We start from the raw sequence: 18,171 nt of genomic DNA, 5'->3' as shown, positions 1-18,171 counted from the left end.
CTTTGCTCTCCAACCCTGGCCGGTGCTCGCTGCGACGTGAGTGCCGTCTTCTGCTGATGCATCGCCTCGGCTGGATAACGGCTAAAGAGGGTTTTCCGCATAAGCTTCGGCTGCGACTCATGTTTAAGTGTGTTTAATACCAACATGTATAAAGTATGTTGGGTAATTGCTGCTGGAATTCAATGTGTGCTGTATCTCATCTAGGATATGCAATTTACTGGCTACATTCTAGTAAAATAACTTTATGGCTTTCTGTCATGATAAATAACAGTTTATAGCATAATGGAATTAATATTTACTTTGAAAGCTCTGCAGACTATTCAAATAAAGTTGCTATATATAGAATCATCTCAACCGCCGCTGCTTTTTTAAATGCTGTGAATTGACAAGACGACACGCAAGTATTGAATTCCAGTGCCTTCCAGCCATTAATAAACCTTCAGATTTTGGATTTGCAATTGAAACCCTTCCATGTATTTGACAAGATTACTGCAGTGCAAAAAGCGTTAATTAAAAAGTGTGACAAACTGGACACTGCAAGGCCTCTGGGGTTTGGGAACTTTCTCTGCCTGCTCTGCCTGCCGTAAGGATGGAGACGGGGCAGGAGCGCAGTTTTGGACCACAGGGCTTGAAGCCAGGGGCAGAAATCTTAGGAAGCGTTCACAAGAGAGTTCATGATTTAACACACAAAAATGGATCATGTTTTTGTAATTATAAATGTATTTTTTATTGTTCCAACAAGGAGAGATTAAAAAGACACTGAAGTCTAAACACGTCTCTGAATATGAAAATAAGAGGGAAAAGAAACTGGCCATTTTTAGATGGATGCTTCTCAGGTATTTCAGGTTAATATACCACTGCCAACGCCACAATAAATGCGAATTTATTTTTATCCACCGCGTATCTTACCACCAAAAGCAACGTGCAGGGCAGTTTTGCCTGCCTCTCACGATGCTTACGAGCCACTGCTGGGGCTGGGGTGCCAGGGCAGGGAATTCTTTTCCACAACAGACAACAACCACTTCTCACGTATTTAGCCGCACAAAACTCTCTGTCAGAATAGATGGATAACGAAGCAATGAACCAAAAAAGCACCGCCATTAGCGACCAAAATCTAAGCCATTCCCCCGGGCTCCAGACGCCGGTCCCTGAGCACACAAGGTCGCAGCATGCAGAGCTCGTCCGCCAGCATCTCGGGCTCAGCCAGAAAAAACACAAGCCGAGCCCAGTACCCAAAGGAACAGGCTGAATGTCAAGACACACAGATGTCAAAATCTAACAGATATGTTATAAACGGGTATTTTAATCGCCAGTTAAGAGAGACATATTAGTCTTCCTAATGGGTCTGCGTTGTGCACAACAGCCACGGCGCGTTGCTCGGTGCAGAGCACGGGGCAGCTCAGCAGAAGTGTCGACCCACGCCTGGTGTCACGGTGGAGGTAAATGCCGTTTCCTAGACCGCAACCACTCTGTAAAAGTTTTTTTATGTCTGATGCTACTCATTTGTTTTCCGAAGAGTCTGCAGTTCTGCCTTCAGAGAGCTACGTATAGCCTGCAAAAACCTGAACAAAGGGAAACTGTTGTTCAATATTAAGTCCAAGTGTTGGGCGCAGCCTCCTGTCTGAGAGAGGACATAGGAGACAGGAAAGGAAAAGGCCTTTCATCTTTTTAAGCTCAAAACCATGCTTGCCCTTAGTAGGCAAAAGCTAAAATAAACTGTTCTGGCCATGGCAGGTAAGACATTACACATACTGAATGGAAACCTGTCCCCAAGGACGACAGCGAGCCTGACCGACAGAAGGATGAGGAAGGGGCGAAGCTGCTGCTTACCTCATGCACGCTAAGAAGTAAGAGCAGCAGGAATATTAGCCAGTGCCGCAAGACCAACAGCATTTCCATAAGCAGCTTCCAGTGCTTGAGCATAAAAATATTTCCTCGTTCTCATTTTATTCAAAATTTGTTTATGGCAACAGGCACACAAAAACTGCAGGCAAAGTGTAACCATCAACAGAAACACCCACACAGTATTACATTAGGTCAGACAGAAGACATAATCTTCAAAACATATTTATAGTGCTCTAAAACGCTGCAGTCCTCAGTAGCATGGGGCCTTTTAACGGAAAAATACAACTTATTTGTCGTGGTAAGTGGCAAGAAGCAGCTGCACGCAGGCACGAAGAGCGGTCCTGGAGAGGCGCGGGGTGGGAATCCCGGCGCGGGGACTGCGGCGGCTCAGTGGCCGTCGGCTGGGACGGGCGCCCCGGCACAGCGCAGCCTTGCAGGGGCAGCCGCGGCACGCCGGGACGAGCCAGCACCGGCCCGAAGATCCAAATCTTAACTTAGTTTATTAATTAATCTGGAGATCCGACTCGTTAACTTTGTGCAACCCAGTTATCTTATAAAAGTTCCGGGTTATTTTACCTTGTTGCGAGAACTCACCAAAATATTAAATCAAGCATAGCGTTGCAAAGCTTTGTAATTACAGAAGAACTTCAAGTCTTCCCCGGTTCTAATCTGCAGAATTTTTGCATTATTGCCAGGTTTTGGGAATTTATTCTTTGAAAAGAATTTTAAAAGCAGTACTCCAACTTCCCGGTGTAAGCACTTGAGCGGTGGGGAGCGCCAGGAATCGCAGGGGCTGGCGCTGCCTAGCACATCCCAAAGGGATCCCGAAGGCAGGCAGGCGCTCCAGCTGCGACCCCGCAGCTCGCTCGGCGGGGGACGTCGCCGCTCCCGGGGCGCGGCTGCCAGCAGAGCTCAAAGCGCATCCCGGAGGACTCTGCCTCAAGGCACGCACAGGAGCGCGGTGCATCCCGCCGCCTCCCAGCACGCAGTGCAGCACGGTAAAGCTGGAGGTGTGAAGCAGTCACCGGGGGGGAGGCTGAAGCCGCACGGTGCCGAGAATGGGAGCTGCTGCGCGGCCAGGAAATCAAACGCGACTGCGGGCAGAGCAGCTGCGCAAGGGCCGGAGGGGAGCTCCAACAGCGTCGGGGCGGCTGGGGATGCCCGGCTGCCCTGCGAGCGCCACGTGGCCCAGCCTTGGCGAGGGGCAGGCGCCGACGGCGCAGGGGACGGGGGTCTGCGGGGGTCTGCGGGGTCCGGCCGCGGCCCCCCGGGACGGCAGCGGGGTCTCTCCCCGCACGGGAGGATGCCGCTAATCCCCAGCAGCCACGCGATGGCAGCAGAAATGTGGAAACACCGGAACGGGCGAATGCATTATCGTGCAATTATAGCGAAAAGAGATTTTGCGAAGACGAGGCAACTGCTAAACGTAATGCAACGTCCACGACATTTGTAAGACAACCAGGGAGTAGAAAAATATTTTTTCCCTCTGCAACACCTTAATTTACATTCGCTACATTTCTTTAATTGCTGACAGAGTCACCTGTGCCCTTTGTTGTTGCATTGACACAATGCAGCCCTCTCTCCCTATGATTTTTTTATTTTAATTTGACCTGTGGCAGACACAGAATGGCTCCTGTTTCAAACTAATTCCTTGAGGTTTGGGTAACTAACTTGTCTCAGCTTTGGCTACGAGCTTATCCCACAGGGTGCTGTGTGTCTCCTGGAAAGCGCCGAACCACCTGAGCTCACCGGAGTCCCCCGGAGAACATCAGTTATTTATTCTAGGAAACAAGAGTATTCGGTTTGTTCCGTGGCTGGCTGTACCACGGTTTCAGACCTGGCATCTCCAGCGAATGGCAGCGATCTTGTTCCTGTCAGCTCCATCCCATCACCAGCCATTATCTCCACTACGTTAGCAGGGGCCAACATCTCATTAGTGCCCTTTTGCTTGAGATGCTTGCCTGCTTTTCGTCTTGGTTTTTTTTTTTTGGTTGGTTGGGTTTTGGTTTTGTTTGCTTGTTTGTTTTTTGGTGGTGGGTTTTGGTTGGTTTTTTTTGGCAATAAGGTTATTTTCCAGGAGCTTGTTCAGACACCTTTTTTATTTTGCAAACAGTTGGCACCCCAAGTGAGACTATCTATAAAGCCCCGACAAAGCATCAAGCTGACCCAGTAAGTACAACTCTCACCATCTGCGGCTCACAGACGCACGGCGTCCAGGCGCGGTTACAGCATCCCACCCGGAGCCCGGAGGATTTCAGTTCCCCAGACTTTGTTCACGCAACTCTGTCATGAAGAGCGGGTACACGCACTTCCCGCAGACTGTGACTACGACCCAGAGCGTGTGCAAGGGGCACTGGCACGCACAAGCGAACCACCGCAACCACCGCTGCCAGCGTGCGCCTGCTGCCCCCGCCAAGGCAACGGCTTCATGCGCGGGGTGGGGAAGCCGAGCGGGAACGGGGCGAGGGCAGGCGAACCCTCTGCCGACGGTGTTCCCGGGCCGCCGCAGCCCCGCTCCTCTGCACCGCGCCTCCCTTCTGTTTCTGACAAGACAGTATTAGTATGCAATTAATGCTTTATATTTCCAAAGAGTTGTACAAACACTGGCTAATTAATTCTTATCTCTCGCCGATAAAAAGGGCGAGTAAATAATACCCCACAAAGCGGTGGCCATTGAAACGTGCACGTGTGCAGGACAGGGGCCCACTCTGAAATCCTACGTTGCCAGCTTTTGCGTCCGTCCTGCCTTTTGGGGACAATACCAGATTCTGTTTAGGAACTCCAGCGCCTTCAGACCCTTGACGCAACTCCGCCCGTACTGCTTCCCCTCCCCGCGTACACTTTCGTAAGCGATATCCCTCTTTCCAACCGGAACTCAGGAAACTAAAATGTCTGACGCATCTCTGACGCATGCAAAATTAGCAGCAATACAGCAAATGAGATTCTCCTTCCTTTCTGACACAGCATGAAATAAATAAATACAAACACATTAAAACCCAGGCACGTAACGCAGAGACACTGAGGCTCCTCATTTCCGGTGGAAGTCCTTATCTCCGTCACAGCCCACATTGCAATTACAAGATTACAAGGCGCATGCTGCTTCAGCATCTGGATCCTCCATGCAATCGCAGGGATCCCTACAGAAACAGGAAACCTCTTAATCTTGCGAGGAATGGCAACGATTTTACCTTGCCGCGCTGCACTCCATTTAAAACACTCTAGGACCCGCATGATGAGCGACCTGGGGTAAAATACTTCAGTCTGGAGTTACCCTTTCTCCACGCGTGCACAGAAAGACAACCACGTGGTCAAAAAAGTACATGCACACCACTGTCTCTGGTCCAAAAAGTATTTACATTTATTTTGTTTTGCTGTCAACTTTCTCATCTAAATTGAAAACGCTGGGATAAAGTTCGGACCAATAAACCTCCACTCCCATCTCCCGGCCCCGGCACGTTAAACCGAGACCACAGATCCAGCAATCCAATCTCCATATATTTTATTCTCAAAATATTTCATTTCTGGCCACCAATCTTTAGATCGCCTATTGGATTTTGTTTTCGTAAATGGATTTTCCCACAGAGCTGGCAGAAAATATATTTAATTTCGAATTTCTCTAAACTGAAATAGTCAATATAAACGTCAATGCATATTTGTGCAGTGCAGCCTTTGCGGTGACACAAACCCCACGTTTCAGAGGGGGTCCAGGGGTGCCCATTAGCTTGCTTTGTATCCGCACGCTTGTTCTAACCTTTTATTAAAGAAAGACGACTAAATAATGTATATGTATATATGAAATTTTTCTGTTTGTTTTGTTTTGGGGGGGCACCGGAAAGGAGTACGATGTCTACCACTGCTCTGCAGGCGAATCGAGAGGATGATGGAGAAACTGGAATAACACCCATGCCGAGGCGTGGAGCCCGGGGCAGGGGCTGCTGCTTGTCACCCCGTTTCTTTAGACCCATCCAGAATATTCAGCCTCCCAATTCCTCCTCAACACAGAAGTGTGCAAAAACTCACGTCACCGGCTTCCTCCTCTTTTCCCCCCCAGGTCGTGGTGCAGTTGCAGCATCAATTACTCAAACAATTTCAATCTATCTAGACGCTAATGTCATTAGTCCACAGAGATCCTTTTGGAATAATTTACATCGAAACTGCCTTTACACGCTAAATGAAAAATGTTCAGACTTTAGTGAATGGGATTTGAATTACAATCCCACCACATGTGGCTCAGCTTTATTCACGCTATTTATTAACCGGGGGAAAAAAAGGCGATGCAGTCAATTACAAAGCAATTACCTGAGCCACTACTGCAAACCTGTTGCCTTGCGTTGAAGGGACGGTTGCCCTTGACTTGGGCAGAACTTGCCTACGGGCCGCCTGCCCATCACCCAAAAAGGGGTCCCGACCCCCACGTACACTCAAAAGAACCCTCCCATCATTTCTGGCTGGCTTTGAAGGCTCCTCACCCGCTACTACACCGCACCCACACTATATATCATTTGGCCCCCATTTCTCAGCCTGCTATTTTCACCAACCTTCAGTTACTGGATAAAGCGATACCATGCTCTGTAACTGGGTATAGCCATTTGGCATCTTATTTCAGAAACTTCACAAGCCTCATAACTAATCTAAGTGTCTTTGCTGTGCTTCTCCGATGTATTTCAAGATGACTTGTGAAGTCAAAAGATCACTGATTTTTTTTTAAATGTACTGCAACAAAGATTCTTGTTTGCTAAACTGTATTAAAAAGCCCACAGATTATTTTTTCCACCGTGTTCAAAATATACTAGCTGGAATACAAGCAGTAGCTCCGTGCAAGGCTTAACGCTACCATAACAGCATTTAAACCACGGGGATAATGAAGGCCAATAAGCCAAGCCTGCCCTACAAGTACCCTTTGCTGCTTCAACATTTGCAAGCGCTGAACCCACCACACCATTTATCGTTCACTGAAATTCAACACAAACATGCTCAAGCTGAGCCACAATCCCAAAAGCTCTTGCTCTTAGCTTTGCTTCGTAATGTTTATGCAAAACCCTCAGTTGTTGCCGTGAAGCAAATTGTTTCCAAAAAACAAAGTTCAATTCATTGTTTTAAAAGCTGTCTTTCATTAAAAGCAGATCAGGAAGGGTAAGGATCCCTTACCCCACTGTAGTCACACAAAACTAATGGTGGAAGGAATGAAATGCAAGGTGAAAAAGCCTGAGAAAGCAATTTAATCCTTTTAGTCCACCTTTTCTCCCTTGATCATGCAAAACCAAAAGAGTTTTCCATTCCGGTTCATGTCCAAAATGACGCGTGAACTAATAGAGCGTAAAAACAGTTGCTTGGCGTTACATCAGTTAACGTAAATGTAACGACTGTTCTTGCTGCCCCACAGCTCTCCTCCGTTCCTGCTTTTGCTATAATTCAGTCCGTTACCAACATGTCACTGGAAAGACTATTTGCAAAAGGAGGAATAAGGAACAGACTCTTCATTTCGTGGTGAATTTATATTCATTTCTTTCGGTCTAAGGCTCCCCCCGTTTACTGAGGGTCTCCATCTGGAAGCCTCCCAGTAACCCAACTTCATAGACAGAGTGATGATCCATAAGTAAAACACTTTCATCTGGTAGACGGTATTTAGTTATTCTGGACTGACGCTACCAGGCTGAGAGAGTGAACGAAATGTAGCGTAAAGGCCGTATCACAGCATCTCAAGATTTAATAATTTTCCCACAAATATTCACTCACCTGTTAGAGCAAACCCCTTCTCCGGAGCTCCCTGCATGGCACGCGCTAAGGAACGAGATGGGGACAGGGATTCCCGGCAGGGAGGCGTCCAGCCCAGCACGGCCCTTACACAGGTACTTCACTGAAGAACGGGGACAAGCACGGGAGCAAAAGCACCCTGCAGCTGTGTTTCCATCCACTCACCCCCTGCTAAATCGAGAAAGTCCTTCGGACTTTTGACCAAATAGAAATATCAGCACACAGTACTTAAAACCAAGCATGGGCTCAAGTTGCTTTGCAAGAGCTGCGATTAGGACAGCTTTGCGTGTGCTGGCGTAATGAGAAATAACGTGGGCCCTCTTTCTTCCCCCGACCACGCTGGCATCGCCCGTGGGACCGTGCTGAGCCAGCGGTCCCCTGATCTCCGTGATCCCACGCACAAGTTCATTCTGTCGGAGCAAAAGCATCCCGAGGACAGCTGCCTTAAGCTGCTGACATTTCATGCTACCCGTTATCTATTTTCCCCTCACAGTGTGCTGCCCAGTAGTAGTAATGCCGCTAACCTGCTTCGTGAGCGGTGAGTTTGGAGCATTTCAACTCTAAAAGTTCTCTCCCAAAGACGCATTTTCCTAGAGCGTTGCACAGCAACGCACCGGTGGCTTGGTACGAGTTAGTCCATGCAGGAAATAAATCCAAATGCTTAATAGCATGTCTCTGAATAAACAATTCCTGCACGCACCCGCCTGCTGAAATGCCAAGCGGCGCGTCCATTTCCCTGCCGAGGCAAGGCTCCAAGCCGACGTGATCCTGACTGCGGCAGACGTGGCCAGAGCATCTCCTCCAACATTGCACGCGAGCTGGTGGCCCCAGTCTCAGCTGAACCTTCATTCTGAGACACCCAGATACTAAGAAAGCTTTTATTGCTGAAGTTATACGGCGCAAAATAAGCTACGACAATTAAAGAATTAGGTACGTTACAGGTCTGTTGAAGAATAAAATCTCCTCAAGATGTATAGGGTGTTAGGAGAAGATGCCAAAACCCACGACCACTTGCTGTGAATTTATGCTCCTGCAAGTGAATACATTAGGATCCCGATATAGAAAACGAATTATTGATACGTATGTTCCCTTCAGAGGAGACTCTCAGGAGACCCATTCCAGATTTAATGATAATCCATATTCCCCTTCAGAAACAGTAAACCAACTCTCCGATTTCCCGAGGACTGCCACAGACACACGAATCACTGAGATGCCAGCAAAACCCTACGTCCTGGATGCCGTAAACACCACCTAGAACAGGGAATGGAATAAAATCCCACCACAGCTTGGGAGGAGTCCACACCTTCCGCATTTCTGTAAGAGCATCTGCCCATTGCGTCCACTGTAGAGATGCGCTCGCCACGGCGAAGACGGGGAGATCTTGTTGGAGTCTCTGCGCTCTAATGAGTTACGGGAGATTAAGGGAGAGGCTGGCTAGAAATGGCAAAAGTCAAATATTAGGAGGGATGTAAGGAAAGTACTCTTAGTAGCAATGATAGAGAATAGATTTGTATAAAAACTGTCACTCCTCCTTGAGCAGTTTTTCTCCTTTGCTTTCAGAGCTATGCTTGTTTGTGTTAATGTATGCACACGTGTGCGTCATGTTTTCAGAAAGCCGTTCCCATTAAACTCTCATTTCTCCTCCAAAGCCATTCCGCAGTATTTCTCTGGAATGCATTACGCAGCCCGACTGAACAATGCAATCCTAATTAGTTTGCAAACTACACAGCTCACCTCCGAGGGCGAGCAAAGCCCATGTAAATTAAAGCGAATCGGATCAGACTGTCCTAGGAATAGTTCTCCAGATTAGTGCTGCTTGAGCATGCGATCTCAGAAGTTGCTTTCACCCTCCAGTAATAGCTTACAAGTAAATTTCACCGACAATAGCAGGGAATTGAGAGATGTAAAAACATTTTGCAGTTTAATATTCCATGATGGGTTATTTTACATAATACAGAAAAGCCCATTTGGTCATTTACTAAAAGGAAAAGTCATCTTGTTCTTCGCGCGTATTCCCAGCTCGCAAGCTGTAAGAGTAAACGAGGCTATTACCGCCCAGGCCGTACAGCCTGCGCAGCGCCAAGCTTAGGTACGCCGCGTTTCCAGACCCAAACGCCAAAGAAACCTTTGGCAAAGTTTTGATGGCGATGGCGCAGGGTTTATGCAGAAACTGAATAATCAAAAATTTCCATTCCTGTCCTCGCGGACTAATCTGTAATAGTGTTAAGGGACTGTTATGATAATAATTAAATACAAGTCCCGCATACAAAATTGATACTCTGCATCTCCATCTCCACAAGGGAGTTTCTCTCTTAATAAGACTTAAATCAAGTTTTACCCTTTTCTAAGGAAGTCATGAAGATTATCATATCGTACTGAGATAACATACATCTATATATGAGAGAACAAGAGATTTCAAATATATGATCTCCGACGCAGTCATCTTGTCCTCTGATCTCTCCGGTCTGAATCAGCGGTGTCAGACCAAATCGACGCCGACGACGCACCCTCCCTGGCGAGGCGGGGCCGCCGGCGGTCACCGCTCCGCGGCAGCGCCGCTCCCTCTGCCACCCCAGCCCGGAGCGGGAGCGTTCCCACTGATGGATGCTGCTGCTGCTGCTGCTAAGGCCATCGGGCTTTGCGGAGCATCGGGCTCCTGCCAGTACTTGGGCAAAGTCGCATCACAGGCAGCACTGCTCGTGCTCGGAGAGGGGCTCTGCACTCTGCAGGGCACGGCTCTGCCCCGGGTCTGGGAGACTGCAGAGCTTCCTCACTCCTCGTCAGGCACTGGGCTTTGGAGAGACCAAAATATCCTCAATAAAGAGCAACAGAATTGGCACCGACCTTCCCGAACACAGAGGACAAGAGGGAAATGTACTATAGGAAATCTGACCTCATCGTAACTTTAGCAGCGGTTTACTGTGCATTCACGTGAACGCGCCATTTATAGGCACCTGGAAAGGTTCATGCACAGGATGCAAAGGCATCAGCTGAGCCAAGCGTCTGTACGGTCGGAGCAGCACCAGTCCGGAATGCTGTTAAAGCTATTTCAACACTCCCCTTACTATTATTTATTAGTTGAAATTTTTAATTATGTGAGTTGATTAGGAACACATCACCAGGGATCCTAATTAATTAGAATTTTAAAAAGGATCACGGACAGGAGATTTTTTTAATGGATTCCACGAAGAATCGCACAAAGAGGTATATTAAAGGAAAGGCCAAATTAACTTCTCCTTTCTGGCTTATCCAGCGATTTCTAACGGGGCTGTGCATCAGATTAATATGTAATATGCAAACCCCTCATGCACAGTGACGCTAACCAAGACAATAGCTTGAGCGTTTCACGCAGTTATCATTTAACATCCGCTTGGTTAATTAGTTTATTCCTCTTATTCCTTATTTATTCTAATTAGTGTATTCCTATTTACATTAGTTTATTCCTTATTTATGTCCTAAATTGGCTTTAGCTGCATTGTCCACGCTCACTAATCCTTCTGCACTGATAGACACCAACATCCCCAAGTATCTGGTGTAAACTTTTTGTTTCAAAATGCATTTTTTTTCCTCACCCAAAACTTGGAGAGATGCAGGAGCCGTCACGCTGATGACACTCGGGAAGTAATTAATTATTAAATCTACTAACACAAATCCCTTTTCAGAATTGGCTGGTCACTAGTTTCACGGGCCAACGTGTTTCTCCTTCTTGCCTATTACTTGCAGTTTCCAAAGCTGTGTTTGGATGCTATCGATGCTCTTGGCTGTCGGCTTTGCAAGTATTTTTCCATCAGTGCGACGATGATACCTATTTATCTTCTGGCTGCGAGAGCCGCTGAGATGATCTGGCAGTGCCACAAGGCAGACAGTTATTTCATGCCCTGTTAAACCGCAATGTGGTTACCTACAGCATCACTCCAACTTCAAAAAAAGCCTTTTTTATTATTTTAAATCTGTTGCCTATGTGTCCAAGTAAAGAACATCACTTCCCATTAGGATGGTATCAGACACGTAAACCCATAACGCTTCCGTGAGTAGCGTGGTGTACCAATTGAGTCGTTAATTAAGAGGGTTAAAACCACGTAATTCTGCCCGAGCAAAAACCACGTAATTCTGCCCGATCAACACTTAGAGGTCAAGAAGGTGAACTTTTTCTGCATTGTTCAGAACGGAGACCGGCAGCAATCACTGAGATGCCGCCCGGTCAGCGAGATGGGGCGGCACGGGGGCATTAGGGCAGGTCAGCGAGGGGACGGCGCAGCAGAGTGCGGAGGGTTTTCCTACAGCCTTTGGAAAACTCAGACATGCTTTCAGGCACACTCGGTACAAGAGATGTTTCTATGGCGGACCCAACCCTTCGAGACCCAGATTTATATGGGAGTTGACTTTCAGACCCAAATCTCTATTTGCCTGGTCCCGTTGGTTTCTTTTCTTCTGTCTTTCCATAAATAAATTACTACGACTTGAATCGTCGGTTCCTTTGCATGCTCTGATACCTGGGGGAAAAAATACTAATTTCTTTTCAACGCTTAGACGATCAGTCTGGATTTCGATACACCCTTAGTGCTACTTAACACATAGATTTATGTACAACTTGCGTTCCTCCAGTTTTGAGCCCAGTAAAAATCGCCATTAGCTGCTCACAGTGTGGGCTCAGGAGCCAGGTTTGCGCTCGGACATGGCTTTAGCTGCTGCAAGACCTATCGACCCTGACACCGGCCACGTCCCGCACCTGCCAAAGCCGGGGTGCTCAGAGCGGGCTCTGCCAGGCTTCGCAGCCGAGCTGGTGCGAGGGCCTGAGCACCTTCCTGGAGATAAAGCATCAGGCACTGAAGGGCTCTCGAGCTGGAGAAAGAGGTAGGAATGAATGGCCAAACCCCGGCACATCCAAATCACAAAGCAAGCACTTAGATGCTTATTTTCTTAAGTGGCGAATATGATCAGCCACAGGAAGAAACCCTGAGAGCTGTGCGTTCTCCAGCTCCCGATACATCCAATTTCAGATGTGTTACTTTCCAGAAGACATACTTCAGTAAAATAGAAATTACTGGGTTCAGCGCGGTGCTATTTGCGTTAAACGTGATCGCCACGCGCATCCACGGGCTCAGGCACTCTAGGGGTTGATCACTTCATCTTTGAAAAAAACGTCAGAAAGTATTTATTTAATCACGTGCGCATGTGGTAGCCGATGGCCACCACTCCCCTCCTTCAGGTACGGCTTGCAGGGCAGGTTTTGGTATGCTGCATTGTTAAGCTTCACAGAAGTTAATTAAATCATGCTCTGCAAACCCGAAACAAAACCAACGCGCAATTTCTCTTATGCTGACTTTTTTTTTTTGGCTTGTCATAATAAAACATTGTTATTGAATGCAAAAATTATGGAACAGAGTTATGCCTCTCTGGTGTAATATAATGCAATCCATTTAATACTATTTTAAACCCAAAAACCTCATTAAAGCAGACAGAACGCAAGAATGACAAATCACCCAGAAGGAAGCTGGAGCACAAGATGTATCCCAGGCGCTCGGCCGCTTCCAATCCCCCGCGCTGAATTCGGTAACACCACGCAGGTGTCAAAAAACCCCCAGAGGTGTCAAAAAACAGCTCCCGGAGGCACGCTGGGGAGCGCAGGGTGCTCGTCACCTGGATGTGAGAAAGGTTAATTCCATGTGAAACATCTGCCAGGACGGGCCTGGGGGTGAGGTCGGAACGCCCGGCTTAGCCCAAAGTCCAGCCCGAAAGCCTCGAGAGACGGGTGAAGCTTTGACTGTCGCTGGACAACACCAATGATTCCAAACGCTGCAACTTGTGCCGTGCTGTGCCCGCCTAACCAGGCGCGGCTTCCTATCCGTAGCGACGCACGCAGTCTATTAACTGCAGAAATCAATACAGCTTATACAAATATATACCCTTACGGCTTGGCTATTCATTTGCCGAAATCAGAGTACTTCTTGATGACACAGCTAAATGCTACAATTACGTGTTTTAACACCCTTTCACCATTTTGGCCTGAAGTTCAGTATAAAATGCAAGGAATACAGCCCCCGTGCCTTAGGAACTAACCCAGGCAAAGCTCTGCAGTTGGACTTCTACTATCAGAAAATGTAATTCCCATTTAATAAAATATAAAAGAAAAAGTTAAATAAACATACTTCTTATCCACACCTGTGCAGACCTTTAACATCAGAAGTGACCAGTGCCATCGAGTAGCTCTTTCCTCACACGGATGGAGTCAAAGAAAGGACAGTTGTGTCGAACAACGACGTATTTTAGAGCAAACAGGCTTATTCCAGAAATACTGTGTCAGGTGAAATCATCCATCTGAATTTCTTTGAATGGCTCAATACCATCAGTAGGGCAACGGCCTCCTTCAAAACATGCCTCAAAGCAGAGTGCGATTCTGGTCTAAATTCAGCAGAAACTCTACTTCTGCATTCCGTAAGACCAACACTTAATAAGCATATGGAAAATTACGGCAATTGCTACCAAAAACTAGCTGGTATTTTGTGAGGATCAAACCATATACACACAGAGCTTACACAGTAAAAAAAAAAGCTTAGCAGCCCACCCTGAGACGTCTGGCGAGCCTTGCGAAGTACCTGTCACAAAAAGCACGTATTCTACCCAAAGACGCTCGGCGTGACGACGCTTCAGTGTCTTTCTGCAGCTGCACAACCTCATGACAACCAGAGAGCAGTAACACAATCAGACGGCGAAGCTACGGGCAAATTTTGCTCAAAGTAGTAAAAAGCGTATATTTTTGGGGGGCTGAGGGGGGCAGAGCTGGAATTCAGCAAATATAAATATTTTTCTGAACATGTGGACGACTTCACGTGTCTGAGGAGCCGTTGCTTCCCAGCCCACCTACCACCCAAAGCCACCCCGCTCCGTTCCCCTACCTCCACTCCTTGGACTTTCAGTTTCATGTGATCCTCTCTGGTGGTTTTCCCATCTTTCCTTTTTTTCCAGCAATATCCATCTTTCCTGTATTTCACCTTCTTCCTATTGTACAGGATCATAGAACCATTCTGTGGTCTGAAAACAAGAAACAGTTTTGGGTTACATTATGAAAAAAACCCCAACACCTTAAGAGCGTTTATGAAGCAATGTACTACAGACCAGCAAAAGTCTCTACAGAAAAGCGATATTCTGTATCTGGCATAATATAAATTTTCACCTTTTTTTGCCATTGACAGGATTAACGGATGTTTTGCAATCTGCAAAATTTTACTTGAGAATCTTGTACCTAACGAAGTAAGTGTGCCAGTGAGAGGTTTTTTTTTTTTTAAAAAAAAAGAAAAGGAAATCTTATCATAAAACAGCCAGCGTTTTCACAGGATATATTATGATTGGGCTCAGCTACATACTGAAAATTAGAAGGAAAGAAAGGGTAACGAAAAAAAGAAAGGATTGTTATTATTTTATTATAGCCAATCCCTCTCTTTTTAACTCATCGGCAGGATTAGATAACAACCACCTCTAACGCAGAACCAGAGTGCGGATGTTGGCTTAAAAAGGCAATAAACAAGCAAAAGAGAAGTGAAGAAAAAAAGCATTAGCTTATACATTGATTTTGCTGTTCCTGCTTAGATCAGTGTTAAACATGGAATAACTTTCTCTCTTTCGAGCACCTCCGTGACTCCAAAGACACGTGAAAACATTTTCTGCTTAGAAACCACGTTGATGCTTTAGAATATCAATAGAGGCACGTTGACGCTTGCCCAACAGACAGGAGTCAACGTCTTTTTGGCGTATGACAGTATTTCACAGAAATGTTTTGCCCTCTGCTAAGCCAGTACGCAACAGGGGCATTTCTGCTGTGATACTAAAAAATAAAAAATAAAAAACCCCCCGACACATTGCTGCAGAGACAGCATGCATCCCACGCAGGCAGCAGTGCTGTGGATGCTGCAGACATTTACAGTGGTGCATTAGTCACAGTAATTTGGCTTTAGGACACCAAGAACAGAAAGAAAAACAACGACATTAGCAGCAGCAGCAATAAACAACTTTCACAGGAGAGCTTTAGCTGGAGCCTTTTCATGAAGTAAAGCACCCGAACTTGTACAAACAAATCAAATTAACAGCAAGAAGCCTTTCAAGAGAGAGGATCCCCCCAGCCCCATCCAGTCCAGACTTCTCGTTGCTCCTCACACCCCTGGACTTTCTGGACATTAGCAGCCAGGTGTTTCTGGACGGAGCAAAGCAATACCTGGAACTGCTAAAAAACCCACCGAATATTTTCAAGGCCAGCCGACGCAAGGAAGCTCTTTAAATAAATAAGCCAAATTAAGCGGTTTGTGTTCATGCAATATTGGCTTGTGATTTCAGAGCCATGCCAAAGGCGCAAAAATCAGTGCCTGGCCCAGCTGGAAAAGCATCCTCCTTCCCTCCCGCTTCTATGTTTCGAACAGCATGACGCCATGAAATAAGTGCAAGAACAAGCTTCTGCAGGTACCCTCTTCTCATTTTTCTCTAACAAAATACTCCGTCTGAAGACAACCGCCTTCACCCGTGTTTATCACGTAATAATAGGGCAGTAACATTGATGTAAAAGCTGTTAATTACAGAGTAACTCATCCCAACGCTCCATTAAGTGCGTAAAGGCACCTTGCTACTGAGGAAAACAAGCTCATGATGGTTGTCTACCACCGGCCAGCTGAAATCACCTACATCAACCAATGCAACGCCCTTCCTCCGTCAAAACAAACACCATCAGCGATCACGGGATCTGCCACCAGAAACCCATCCTTTTCCCTCATCTTTGCACGCAAGTACGCATCTTTGGGTACATGCCAAAGGATGCCCTGCCCGATTTACGCTCAGCATCTGCCCTGCGGGACACACGAGCACATCACAAATTTAATGCATGCGGACGGAAACCGCACAAAGTCTCTTTTAGTATGAAAGCAGACCTTCTATTTCCACGTACATTTGCAAGACCAAAATGATCGTCAAGTGATTACAGGCACATTTTTTTACTAAAACAGAAATTATAGATTTTTTTCTCCACCCCCCCATACCCACAAGCATTTATTCCCTGTGACCAGAAACCAAGCTCTGTTCCCCCAAGACAGGGCCCCCTCCTCCTGCTCTTGCCCGCCGTGCCGCAGCAGCGCAGACCCGAGGGCCCGCTGAGGCTGCTCGTCCTCTCCACTCCTACGCGTCGCCCTGGAAATCAACACTTGGGTGTCAGCGCAGCCACGGCGGCTATTGGACAGTGTCGGAGATAGCGCGGGATTAATTCGGGGGGGTATTACACATCTTATTTCGGTGTTTATTCTATAAACCTCCAGTCACTGCACGTCAGCTCAAACCCTTTTCAAAACATCAAAGACTTCCCCCTGTCGCGGAGACGTGCCCTATGGCTTACAACAAGCTACCTGCACACTGAGGGCAAGTCACGAAAAGACGGCGCGGGGACTTAGCTCCTGCCTAGTGCCTCAGCACTCGCGCACGCGGCTTTTCGGAAAACATGCACTCGAAGGACCCGAAAGGTTTTTGATGCAAGTGAAATACTGCTTTTCTCACGTTCAGCGTCACAAGAGCGTGCGTGTGAAGGGACCTCAGAGCTGAGCTCTGCAACCTCGCTGCTGTTCTGCAAGGCTGGAATCCGGTTTTTGTTGGCTTATTTCTGCGATGAAAAAAGAACACGCTAAGAGGTCACTGGAAAACAGTTAACGAGATTTATACAAAATAAACACAATGAAATGAAATCTCTTAAGGATCTCTGGAGCAGTTGTTGATTTTAAGAAGAGCGTATCCAGTTGCTTTAAGGCACGTAGAAAGCGCCTGGTTTTTAAAGGTATCTTCATAAAATGAGAGGCAATTTTAACCTGATATACATTGCTATTATATTTCTCTTGCTGTACGAACGAACGGAGAGAGAAGGTCTCCTGTGCTTCTCTCTGGCACGCAGGCACATCCAAGAGCACCAAAGTGATGCCTGCAGGAGGAGTCGGCAGATGAGTTCTGCCGGGGATTCCCAGGACGCATGATGGATGCGACTCCAACCCAGATCTCCCCTGAAGGTTTCGCTGCTCAGCACGAATCCGGGGATTTCATTCATACCTTTGCAGAAGCGGGGGACAAAACTGCACGCCTGAGCATGGGCTGCCCTGGGACTGCAATTCCCTACCGGCTCCTGCGGGCGCGTTTTTAGGAAGCCTGCAGCCAAGGCAAGGTCGGCTTGCCTGCGTGTCATCAGACACGGAAAGCAATCGTCTTCCTCTGTATTAAACTCCACCTGGAACTGCGGCAATAACAACAAGCACGGGAACATTAACGGCAATTTGATTTGACTAGCTACTACTCTGCAGCTACACAGTGCTCTTTTCATTAATGCAGGACTAAATGGAAAATAATAAAATAGTATTTTAATATTACAGTACAGCTGAAAGCAAGCAAGCCAGAAGGATCTAAACCCACCGAGGAGCCTGTTTGCGCTTGTGGCGTGAGGTGTTGGGGCTGCCGGAGGGGCCGGCGGACCCTCGCAGAGCCTGGCCACCACGTGCCCCCCGCCTCGTCCCTCCCCGGTGGGGATGGCCACAGCCCAGTTTTGCATCGTGTATGACA

At 47.2% G+C, this 18,171-nt stretch overlaps 1 protein-coding gene across 1 annotated transcript in view; it reads right to left on the bottom strand.

Moving 5' to 3' along the window:
• The window catches only part of CAMTA1 (calmodulin binding transcription activator 1), a 296,954-nt gene that overhangs the window by 189,047 nt on the left and 89,736 nt on the right, over window positions 1-18,171 (bottom strand). Inside the window, exon 4 of the mRNA XM_075721708.1 lies at window positions 14,496-14,631. Within this exon, the coding sequence (XP_075577823.1) occupies window positions 14,496-14,631 (136 nt within the window). The remainder of the gene's footprint in view (window positions 1-14,495; window positions 14,632-18,171) is intronic.

Source organism: Pelecanus crispus, chromosome 15 (assembly GCF_030463565.1).
Source record: "Pelecanus crispus isolate bPelCri1 chromosome 15, bPelCri1.pri, whole genome shotgun sequence".
In the NCBI taxonomy this organism is placed as follows: Eukaryota; Metazoa; Chordata; class Aves; order Pelecaniformes; family Pelecanidae; genus Pelecanus; species Pelecanus crispus.
Note: the sequence above shows the minus strand (reverse complement) of the source record. Positions and strands in the feature narration are given on the sequence as shown.